At 44.9% G+C, this 12,218-nt stretch overlaps 2 protein-coding genes across 2 annotated transcripts; both read left to right on the forward strand.

The window, feature by feature from the left end:
* Window positions 1-648: 648 nt before the first annotated feature.
* On the forward strand, window positions 649-1,608 carry LOC130022250 (olfactory receptor 7A10-like). Its single transcript, XM_056113001.1, has one exon. The coding sequence runs from the start codon at window positions 655-657 to the stop codon at window positions 1,606-1,608; it is 954 nt and encodes a 317-aa protein (XP_055968976.1). The 5' UTR covers window positions 649-654.
* Window positions 1,609-9,670: 8,062 nt separating this feature from the next.
* Window positions 9,671-10,624, forward strand: LOC130022251 (olfactory receptor-like protein OLF4). Its single transcript, XM_056113003.1, has one exon. It carries the CDS (start codon window positions 9,671-9,673, stop codon window positions 10,622-10,624), a length of 954 nt encoding a protein of 317 aa, XP_055968978.1.
* Window positions 10,625-12,218: the final 1,594 nt, after the last annotated feature.

The raw sequence follows: 12,218 nt of genomic DNA on the forward strand, positions 1-12,218 counted from the left end.
CATTCTCTGAAGCTTTTCATCTTTATCCTTGGACTAAATATCACCATGAGCTTCCAAAGGCATCACTGAAGCCATATACACTCATAGATGGACAATTGGAGGCTGTGGATTACTTTACCCACAAGTTTTTCCCCTCTGTTCTAGGTCCAGAACTGTCAGTGCTTTGGTGTTACTCCTGGCTCTGCACTCAGAAGGCTCCAGGTTGGGCTCAGGGTATATGATCAAACCAAGTTTAGGAATGAGCGGGGTTAATACCTTACCTGCTCTATTAACTCTCCAGTCCCCTTCCACGAACATTTTAAAGGAGCTCGTCTTGCCTTATTTTATTTCCCACAATTTTCCATTTAATATGGAACTGGGGGACCAGAGTCCAGCGGATACGGTGCTTTTCTTCTATGCCGCTGACCTGGGTTTGATCCGAGGTGCCTTAGTGGTCCTGAGCCAGCAGGAATATCCTTGAGCACAGAAACAGGAGTATGTCCTGACTATTTTCTGGTATGACCCAAAATAAAAAACTAAAACTATTGAATCTGTAGACCCCAGGATATCATTCATTTACTCCTTACTTTATGTCTTAATGAAAGGTTGGCAGTGTCGGAGCATGGCTGAGAGCTGCAGAGAGAGAATTGGAAACCACCATCGCTGGTCTCACACATGGATCCACAGAACCTTACACGGCTCCCCGAGTTTTTCCTCTTGGGACTGTCAGAGGACCCTGAACTGCAGATCTACATCTTTGGGCTCTTCCTGTCCATGTACCTGATCACCGTGCTGGGGAACCTGCTCATCATCCTGGCCGTCAGCTCAGACCCCCACCTCCACACGCCCATGTACTTCTTCCTGGCCAACCTGTCCTTCGTGGACATCTGCTTCACCTCCACCACTGTCCCCAAGATGCTGCAGAACATCCAGACACACAGCAAGGCCATCACCTACGCAGGCTGCCTCACCCAGATGTACTTTTTTATCCTCTTCACGGGTCTGGATGATTTCATCCTGGCCGTGATGGCCTATGACCGCTTTGTGGCCATATGCCACCCCCTGCATTACACGGTCATCATGAACCCCCGGCTGTGTGGGCTGCTGGTCCTGGTGTCCTGGGTCATCAGTCACCTGCATTCTTTGTTACAGAGTTTAATGGTCTCACGTCTGTCCTTCGGCACGCCCTTGGAAATTCCCCACTTTTTCTGTGAACTCAAACAGATGGTGCAGCTGGCTTGTTCAGACACGCTTGTGAACAACATAGTGCTATACAGCTTATCAGTGCTATTGGCGGGTGGTCCTCTCTCTGGCATCCTTTACTCCTACTGTAAGATCGTCTCCTCCATCTGGAAAATCTCCTCAGCCCAGGGGAAGTTTAAAGCCTTTTCCACCTGTGCGTCTCACCTCTCTGTGGTCTCCTTGTTCTATGGCACAGCCCTAGGTGTGTACCTGAGCTCTGCTGGCGCCCATGGCTCTCACTCTATTTCAATCCCCTCGGTAATGTACACGGTGGTCACCCCCATGCTGAACCCCTTCATCTACAGTCTCAGGAACAAAGACCTCATGGGGGCTCTGAGAAGACTTTTCCAAGGAACTGCTACAAAGGGTCTAGTAGCTCGGGACTGAGGAATTTGTCCTTGATTACAACTTCAGAGTTTCAGTTTCTGGAATGATGACCAGATTGTGGGATTCCTGGTGTTTTTTCTGGATAGTTCTTTAGTTGTTGTGGTTTTGGTCTTCCCAAGGTTGTGGTTTAGGTTTGATTTCTGGCTCTATTCTCTGGGAGCACTCCTTGAGGGCTCTGAGTATCATATGGAAAGCTGGGCACTCAACCTGCATCAGCTAGAGTTAAAATGGACTACGTTTTGTGGTTTCTCTGATGTCAACATTTCTTCCGCAACCATTTTCTTTCCTTCATCTCTTTGTTCTCCACCTGGCATTCTCAATTTTTTTGTGACTTCATTTTTTTGCTCTGTACTTGGTCCACACCCCCAAATACCCTTAGGGCTTAGTCCTGGATTTGCTCGGAGGAATCAGTCCTGGAGGTTCTTGGGTGATTGAACCTAGCGTAGTTGTGGGCAAGGGAAGCTCCTTACCTGCTGTACTAATCTCTCTAAACAGAAAAATGTATTTTTCTTTTTCTTTTTGTTGGAGATATTTTGGTGCTACTCAAGCAGATTGAAGAACAATGGGAGGACAGTGCTACAGTGCTTTATTTTTATTAGTGATACACCATAGGTACACTTGTAGACTTACAGACTTTTGTGCTTGCATTTCCGTTATACAATGATCGGGTAACCATCCCTCCACCACTAGTGATCCCAATATCCCTCCCACCACCCTCTCCTTTCCTCCACCCAGCCTCTGTGGCAGGGCATTCCCTTTTGCTCTCTCTCTCCTTTTGGGTGTTATGGCTCGCAATAGCCATTGAATAGCCATCGTCAAACACAGACATTTCATAAGCATATGTTTACTAACACCCATCACAGTGCTCCCAAGACACTCCTTTTCATCTGTCACTTCTCCTTTGTGCTCTGCTTCCCCTATCTGTTGACCACTCATTTCCCCTTTCAGAACCTCTGACCTATAAAGTTGGATTCTTCAGAGGTCTCTGGGTTTTGTCTTTGTAACTGAAATATTGCTTTTCTGTTTTGCTCATGTCCTTTGCATAGTTTACTTTAGAGCAATGTCCTTCTGGGTTAGGACATTTGCTCAGGACACAGGAAGACAGTTCATGCTATGCTTTTGTAAGTTGGGAGTTAATTGACTCTGAATAATTGTTACTCCTGAGAATATCTCATATTAACTCAACTTAAGCCTCAGTTGTCCTTGGTTCCTAGCACCGTCAAAGCAGGATCCTGAAGGAGGGACTGGATGCACCCAGGTCAAGCTGTAAGCTACTCTGGCATTGATATGGGACTGGCCAAGTACCATAAAACTTATAAATTCATAGAACAGCTGTGGACAAATTCTGTCATGACCCAGAGAAAAGTGACTGGAAAAGGACCCTGCTGGGGTTAGGAAGGACTAACCTGGCCTGAGGACTGTAGTCTGGGATTTATACGCGAGATGTCCCCAGGAGAGTCACCCTATAGTCTTAATTATCTCTTATTGTGTCCATACAAAATGACTGAAAAAATTATTAAGAAGTAAATTTAAAATGATTTTTTATTGACTAAGGAAAGGAGATATATGCCCTTAGATGAAATTTGGTCTTGTTGATCTCCTAGCAGGGTGAGATCTTTGTCTTAGAAGAAACTTCCCCAGAAGGAAGGGTTTTTATATGTTGATTGTGCTATCTGACCTATGTATAACTGCTACTCGCAACCCTTCATGATTGGCTGTCAGACTGGACAAAAAGAGGGGATATGAGAAGTGGATGAGACTGGAAAGGAAGAAGAGGAAGGTGAGATTGGAATAAACTTCATTGATCAGCAACCTGCCTGGCTCTCGTTTCCTCCTTCTTTCATCCATCTCTGTCAGCATCTGGGGTGGGAAAGTGGCCTGACCACAGAACGCATGCGACGAGCACATTTGAACACACACAGATATTGACCCCTAGTTTACTTTTTTGTGTACTGGCCATAGCTAGTAACATTAGTACAATGGTACGATGGCTTTGGGCTTAGAGCTCAAGAATATTCTGTCCTCATTAACTACATTGAAGAGTTTGAAAACTGTTGTTTGCGTTGGATCTTTCATTTGTTTTATTTCTTGGTCACCCCTGGTGATACTCAGGGGTTCCTCCTGGCTCAGCACTCAGGAATCACTCCTGGTGGTCCTCAAGATACTCTAAGGGATGCCGGGGCTCGAACCCAGGTGCGCTGCATGAAGGCAAACACCCTCCCTTCTATCCTCTCATTCTGGCCCCTACCGTTGAGAGTTAACAAAAACCATCCAGCAGAATTCACCCCTGATGCGACTTGTCCAGGTCACATTTGGAGACAGTTACTTTTTTTATTTTTTAATTGAATCACAGTGAGATACACAGTTACAAGATTGTTCATGACTGAATTTCAGTCAAACAGTGTTCCAGCACTGGCAGACAGTTTTCCCCATACTCTCTCTACTTTTGGCACTGTTTTGCCATGTAGCTACTGAGAAGCCGTCATGTTCGGCCCTTTATCTACTTTCTGCACACATCTCCCATCTCGACCGGTTCTTCCAGGCATCGTTTTCTTAGTGATCCCTTCTCTATTCCAGCTGCCTTCTCCCCTTTGCTCATGAGACAGGCTTCCCGCTATGGAGCAATCTACTGTCCTGTGTATCTACTGTCCTGAGGTGTCAGCCTCCTGTTAGGTTGTTTTATGCTCCACAAATGAGTCCAGCACCTTTCCTCACCAGTGTAATTTCCCACCACCGGTGTCCCCAGTTTCCCTCTCGCCTCCTTCACCCATCCAGTTCCGCCTGCCTCTATGACAGGCACTTTTCTTCTCTCTCATGCTTCTCTCTCTCTCTCTCTCTCTCTCTCTCTCTCTCTCTCTCTCTCTCCCCTTTGCTCTCTCTCTCTCTCTCTCTCTCTTTTTGGGCACTGTGGTTTGCAACATTGATACTGAAAGGTTATCAAGAATATCCCTTACCTACTTTTAATCCTCAGCTCTTGTCCAGTGTGATCATTCCCAGCTATTATTGTCATGCTGGTCTCATCTCTATCTTACCTGCCCTCAGACCCCCACACACTCGTGGTTAGTTCTAAGCATTGACCAGTCCTCCTAACCCCTGTTTTCCCTGGCAGTGGATATTCTTCTTTATATATATATATATATATATATATATATATGTTTATATACCACAAATTAATGCAGTCATTCTATGTCTGTCCATTCCTTCTGATTCATTTCCCTCAGCATGATACTCTCCATGTTCATCCAAAAAAATAAAGTTACTTTTGTTTAAACGACAAGCTTTATAGTTTTCCATAATACTCTAGTTTCAGGCATTAAGTGTTCCAATACCACCAGTGTGACCTTCCCTCCACCAATGTCCCCAGTTTCTCCCCCAACCCCAACCTTTCCCCTTAGGCACCTGACACATTTACTTTATACTGTTTGCTCCAACAAGATGAAAGAAATTGCAAATAGAATGATCAGAAAATAAACCAGTAAAATCCAATTTGTGATTGCTCTATGATTTTAACTTATGGAAACAAGGAAATTAAAACCATTTAATAAAATATAATAAAATATATCGATTTTCAATTACTTTAGTTTTCGGCTCTGGAATTTAAAATATATTGCATTCAATTTTGTTTTGTGCTTGGCTCTCATTTTGGTAATAATCATGCTTTATCTGTCATTAATAAAACTTAAAAAAATTTCTGTACTAATATATTTTGGAGTTTACATGAAATAGATCACTTGATCACTTGACTTCCCGTTAATCATTGATTTGCTCGAGCAGGCGCCAGTAATGTCTTCACTTGTACCTGTCGTATACTAGTGTAGCCCAATGGCATCTGTTCGCTCTGGAAACATGAAGAGCCTCAAACCAATCATTCATGATCTTGATGAAGAAGTCTGACCATCTGGTAGGTGGGCGGCCACGCGGTCTTTTGACATCCCGTGGAATCCAGTTGGTAACAGCTCTAGTCCAGCGGTCGTCTTCAAATCTCATTACGTGACCAGCCCATCTGATTTTTGACACCTTGGCACACGAGACAGCGTCCCTGATTCTTGATTGTCGACGGAGGTCGGAGCTCCGGATTCTTTCTCTCATTTGAGTGAAACATGATATTCCAAGCATAGCTCTTTCAATTCCTCTTTGGGAGACCCGAATAGCGTTCTTATCCTGTTTGCGTAGGGCCCAGGTTTCTGAGGCCTATGTTAATGCAGGAATAACAGTGGAATCAAAGAGATGTGCCCGGAGCTGGAGGTTGTTCGTCCTCTTAGCTATTTCTTCGAGGCCGTTGAAGGCGTTCCAAGCCGATCACTTCCTCCTGCGCAGCTCAGATACCAGGTCATTTGTCATGTTGACTTCTGGACCTAGGTACACATAGCTGCTGCATTCAGAGATGGTCGTTCTGTTGAGAGCGAATGGGGCATCAGGAATGTCAAGAGAGGGGTTCTGCAGAGTGATACCATTTCACCAAAACTATTCTGTTTCACCCTCGAGAACATCATGTGACGACTGGAATGGGAAGGAATGGGAGTGAAGATAGATGGTCGGCAACTACACCACCTCCGCTTTGCTGATGACATTGTTTTAATAACACCAAACATTAGCCAAGTGGCACAAATGCTGGCCGACTTCGACCGTGAGTGTGGAAAGGTAGGACTACAGCTGAATCTTACGAAGACAATGTTTATGAGAAAGAGCCTCGTTCCTGACATGAAATAGATAAAGTCTACAATATGTAAATCTCCCCTACACTTTATTACCAATATTGGTAACAACTTGTTACCAATACATTGCTAATGGAGTGATTAAAAAAACAACAACAGAACAACTCCTGAGTCTGAAGAACTCTTATGTACAAGGATGTGAGACAGTGTTGTGAACTTAGGTCTCTGAAAGGCAGGAGAGTTGAGAGTTGAGAGTTGATGGGGACAAAGTGGAAAGCACAGATTTTGCATCGCTCCCAAGATGCTCTCCAGGGAAGCTTGGGCAATTTTTCCATTATTTCTGTCCAGCCAGCATCCTCCCCCAGGGAAATCCTGTGCAGGGCGGGGGAGCCCTTGCTAATGAGTTACTCCGGGGCTAGAATACCTGCCCTGCTCTGGACCATTGGCCAGAGCCACCTCATGTGCGCCGGGACACATTCGCTGCTTCTGGAATCCTGACTCTGGTTCCGGGAAGGATGCTGTACCCCAGCCTGCTGGCTCGTGTGGGGACCGAGACCCAGCCCCAATTCAGAATTCTGGTGACAGGCTCACTCTGACACAAAGTTCTGCCTCGCAGGGACTCCAAGGTGAGTCTTCCCTCTCAGTGGACACTCTCTGATCGTCAAGCAAGGAGCCCGCAAGCAGAGAGCTATTGCCAGTGAGAACCATACAGCCAAATTTTGTGCCCAGAAGCCTGTGTGGTTGTCATAGAAAAATGAAAAGTTTCCAACAGAATGTGGGCAGTATAGAAAACAATCAGTAGAGGGATGGATGCTGACATGAGAGTGAAAAATTGTTTTAGACAATGAGATGTACTTAGCTGTATATTGATGGCAAAGCTCCCAAACAGGCGTGTTGATTGCCAATTTGCTCGAGCGGGCCCAGTAACGTCTCTACAGTGAGACTTGTTTTTACTGTGTTTGGCATATCAAATACGTCACGGGTAGCTTGCCAGGCTTTGCCATGTGGGCGAGATACTCTCCGGAGCTTGCTGGGCTCTCTGAGAGGGGCGGAGGAATCGAACCCGGGTCGACCTGGCCAGCAGTGTGCAAGGCAAACGCCCTACGACTGTGCTATCACTCCAGCCAGGCTGATTGCCAATAGAAATTTAAAAATAATTTATTTGTATTAAAACACCAGGAATCACAGAGCTTTTCATTATAGAGTTTTTTTTTCAGGCATTTGGAGTTCCAACACTGTCAGTGTGTCCATCCCTCACCAATGCCCCTGTTTTTCCTCCATCCCAACCTGCCTCTTTATTTTTAATTTTTTTCATGAGGTACAGTTGTAGATTTGCAAATTTTTGTGCTTAGGTTTTGATTATACAATGATCACGTACCCATCCCTCCACCAGTGCCCATTTTCCACCACCACGGATCCCAGTATCCTTCCCACACCCATCTCCCCCATCCCACCCTGCCTCTGTGGCAGGGCATTCCCCTCTGTTCTCGCTCTCCATTTGGGTGTTGTGGTTTCCAAAAGAGGCATTGAGTGGCAATCATGTTCAGTCCATGGTCTACTTTCAACAAGCATCTCCCCTCTGGGAGAATCCTCCAAACACCCTTTATTTGGGGCTTCCTTCTCTATCTGAGCTGCCCTTTCCCCTCGAGTGCCCGGCTGACCTCTAAGCCATGGAGTAATCCTCCTGGTACTGATCTCGGCTGTTCTTGGGTATTAATCTCCTATTTTGTTACTTTATGTCCCCCACATGAATGCAATCTTTTTATGTCTATCCCTCTCTTTTTGACTCATTTCGCTTAGCATGATACTTTTCATGTGTTACCAGTTGTATGTAAAACTCACGACTTCATCTTTTCTAACAGCTACATAGTACTCCATTGTGTAGATGTACCAAAGTTTCTTTAACCAGTCATCTGTTCTTGGGCACTCAGGTTTTTTCCAGATTCTGGCTATTGTAAAGAGTGCTGCAATGAACAAACAGGTGCAGATGTCACTTTGACTATACATTTTTGGCTCTCGGATGTATTCCCAGGAGTTCCAACCTGCCTCTTTAGGCACATAACACATTGACTTTATATTACTGACTCCAACAAAATTTTGATTTTTTAAATTTTTATTCTTTTTTATTTTTGAAATATTTGAGATTCCAAGAAAATGTTTAGAAATTCCAAATAGAATGAATGACCGGATGCCAATATCATTTTGTCACCTCCATTCATAAGATCTCGGCAAGCTACTGAGAGTATTCGATATGCCAGACACAGTAACAACAAAGTCTCCAATGGAGACGTTACTGGGCCCACTCGAGCAAATCGACGATCAACGGGAGGGCCTTTACCTTTACCTTTACCTTTATTCATAAGATCTCAGTGTCTTTTCTTTCACTCTGCATTTCTCTTTTCTCTTTTTGGGGAGGCATGTGGTCCTCAGGGCTTACTCCTGGCTCTGCACTCTGGAATCCCTTTCAGTGTGTGGCTCTACTACCATACGGGGTTCCAAGGATTGAACTCATCTCAGTCCAATGCATGGCACATATCATGCCCATTTTTACCATATGTCTGGGTTCCCATTTCTATGTGTATTTCTGTGAAAAAATTAATGAATAGGACTGGAGAGGAAGTGACAGGGCACATGTCAATCGCTATAAATTTCCCCTCCATGTTTCATGTCTTAGAGTCATTAGTGGTTTCTTTGCAGTGTTTGTGATTAGTTTATTGCTAAATGTCATGTTATCCACGTATTCTCTGAAGGTTTTCATCTTTATCCTTGGACTAAACATCACCATGAGATTCCAGAAGTATCGCTAAAGCCATACACTCTCATAGGAGGGTAATCGAGAGGCTGTGGAGTATTTGACCCACGCATCTTTTCCCCCTCTGTTCTAGGTCCAGAACTGTCAGTGCTTTGGTGTTACTCCTGGCTCTGCACTCAGAAATGTTCCAGGTTGTGCTCAGGGTATATGAGTAGTCACAGATCAAACCAAGTTTAGGAGCGTGTGGGAAAAAAACCTTACCTGCTCTATTACCTCTCCAGTCCCCTTCCACACACATTTTAATGGAGCTCATCTTGCATTATTTTATTTCCCACAATTTTCCATTTAATATTGAACTGGGGGACCAGAGTCCAGCGGATACGGTGCTTTTCTTCTCTGCAGCTGACCTGGGTTTGATCCGAGGTGCCTTAGTGGTCCTGAGCCAACAGGAATATCCTTGAGCACAGAACCAGTAGTATGTCCTGACTACTGTCTGGTATGACCCAAAATAAAAAACAAAAACGATTGAATCTTTAGACCCCAGGATACCTTTCATTTACTCCTTACTTTATGTCTTAATGAAAGGCCGGCAGTGTCGGAGCATGGCTGAGAGCTGCAGAGAGAGAATTGGAAACCACCATCGCTGGTCTCACACATGGATCCACAGAACTTTACACGACTCCCCCAGTTTTTCCTCTTGGGACTATCAGAGGACCCTGAATTGCAGATCTACATCTTTGGGCTCTTCCTGTCCATGTACCTGATCATCGTGCTGGGGAACCTGCTCATCATCCTGGCCGTCAGCTCAGACCCCCACCTCCACACGCCCATGTACTTCTTCCTGTCCAACCTGTCCTTGGTGGACATCTGCTTCACCTCAACCACTGTCCCCAAGATGCTGGTGAACATCCAGACACACAGCAAGGCCATCACCTATGAAGGCTGCATTGCCCAGATATATTTTTTTGTCGCCTTCGGAAGCCTGGATGATATCATCCTGGCCGTGATGGCCTATGACCGCTTCGTGGCCATCTGCCACCCCCTGCATTATACAGTCATCATGAATCCCCGGTTGTGTAGGTTGCTGGTCCTGGTGTCCTGGGTCATCAGTCACCTGCATTCTCTGTTACAGAGTTTAATGATCTTACATCTGTCCTTCTGCCCGCACTTGCAAATCCCCCACTTTTTCTGTGAACTCAAACAGATGGTGCAGCTGGCTTGTTCAGACACGCTTGTGAACAACATGGTGCTTTACAGCTTATCTGTGCTATTGGCGGGTGGTCCTCTCTCTGGCATCCTTTACTCCTACTGTAAGATCGTCTCCTCCATCTGGAAAATCTCCTCAGCCCAGGGGAAGTTTAAAGCCTTTTCCACCTGCGCGTCTCACCTCTCTGTGGTCTCCTTGTTCTATGGCACAGCCCTAGGTGTGTACCTGAGCTCTGCTGGCGCCCATGGCTCTCACTCTATTTCAATCCCCTCGGTGATGTACACGGTGGTCACCCCCATGCTGAACCCCTTCATCTACAGCCTCAGGAACAAAGACCTCATGGGGGCTCTGAGAAGACTTTTCCAAGGAACTGCTACAAAGGGTCTAGTAGCTCGGGACTGAGGAATTTATCATTGATTGCAACTTCAGAGATTCGTGTTCTGGAATGATGACCAGATTGTGGGATCCCCAGTGCTTCTTCTGGATATTTCTTCAGTTGTTGTGGTTTGGGTCCACCCCAGGTTGTGGTCAGGGCTGATTCCTGTCTCTGTGCTCAGGGAACAATCCTTGAGGGCTCTGAGTATCATGAAAAGTTGGGCACTGAACCTGCATCAGCTAGAGTTGAAGTGGACCATGTTTTGTGGTCTCTCTGATGTCACCGTTCCTTCTGTAACCATTTTCCCCCTTCATCTATTTGTCATCCACCTGGCATTCTCAATTCTTTTGTGACTTCATTTTTTATTTGTACTTGGTCTACACCCCCCAATACTGCTTAGGACTTAGTCCTGGCTCTGTTCTGAGGAATCAGTCCTGGTGTTTCTTGGATTATTGACCTTAGCTTAGTTGTACGCAAGGGAAGCTCCTAATCTGCTGTACTAATCTCTCTAACCCCCCAAACACATACATTTTTTTCTTTTTCTTTTTCTGTTTGCTGTGAGATGTTACTGTTACCCATTCAAGCAGCTCGATGAACAACAGTAGGACAGTGCTGCAGTGCTTCTTTTTTTTTTTAATAGTGATATACCATGAGGTACACTTGTAGACTTACAAACTTTCATGCTTGCGTTTATGTTATACCGTGATCTGGTAACCATCCGTCTACCACCAATGATCTCAATATGCCTCCCACTATCCTCCCCACCCCTCCATTCCGCCTCTGTGGCAGTGAATTCCCTTTTGCTCTCTCTCTCCTTTTGGGTGTTGTGGTTCGCAATACAGTTATTGAGTGGCCATCGTCAAACACATACATTTCTTAAGCATAGTTGTACTACCACCCATCACAGTGTTTTGAGGCACTTCTATTCATCTGTCACTTCTCCTTTGTGCTCTGCTTCCTCTCTCTGTTGACCACTCATTTCCCCTTTCAGAACCTGTGAACTATAAGGTTGGATTCTTCAGAGGTCTCTGGATTTTGTATTTGTAAGTGAAATATTGCTTTTCTGTTTTGCTTATGTCCTTTACATAGTTTACGTTAGAGCAATGTACTTTTTGTATAGACACAGGAAGACAGTGCATGCTATGCTTTTGCAAGTTGGGAGTTAATTGACTCTGAATAATAGTTACTCCTGGCCATATTTCATATTAACTCGATTTAAGCCTCAGTTGCCCTTAATTCCCAGCACCCCCAGAGCAGGGTCCTGACAGAGGGACTGGATGTAACCAGATCAAGTTGTAAGTTACTCTGGCATTTTAACAGGACTGGCCAAGTACCATAAAACTTATAAATTAAGAGAATGGATGTGTTTTGTTAACTCTTGTGGACAAATTTTGTCACGAACCAAAGAGAAGTGATTGGACAAGGACCCTGCTGGGGTTAGGAAGGACTAACCTGGCCTGAGGACTGCAGTCTGGGATTCATAAGTGTGATGTCCCCAGGAGAGTCACCCTATAATCTTAATTATCTTTTATTGTGTCCATACAAAATGACTGGAAATATTATGAAGAAGTAAATTTAAAATGATTGTTTATGTTTTAAGGAAAGGGGAAATATGCCCTT

The sequence above is a fragment of the Sorex fumeus genome, unplaced genomic scaffold (genome assembly GCF_029834395.1).
Source record: "Sorex fumeus unplaced genomic scaffold, SorFum_2.1 ptg000019l, whole genome shotgun sequence".
In the NCBI taxonomy this organism is placed as follows: domain Eukaryota; kingdom Metazoa; phylum Chordata; class Mammalia; order Eulipotyphla; family Soricidae; genus Sorex; species Sorex fumeus.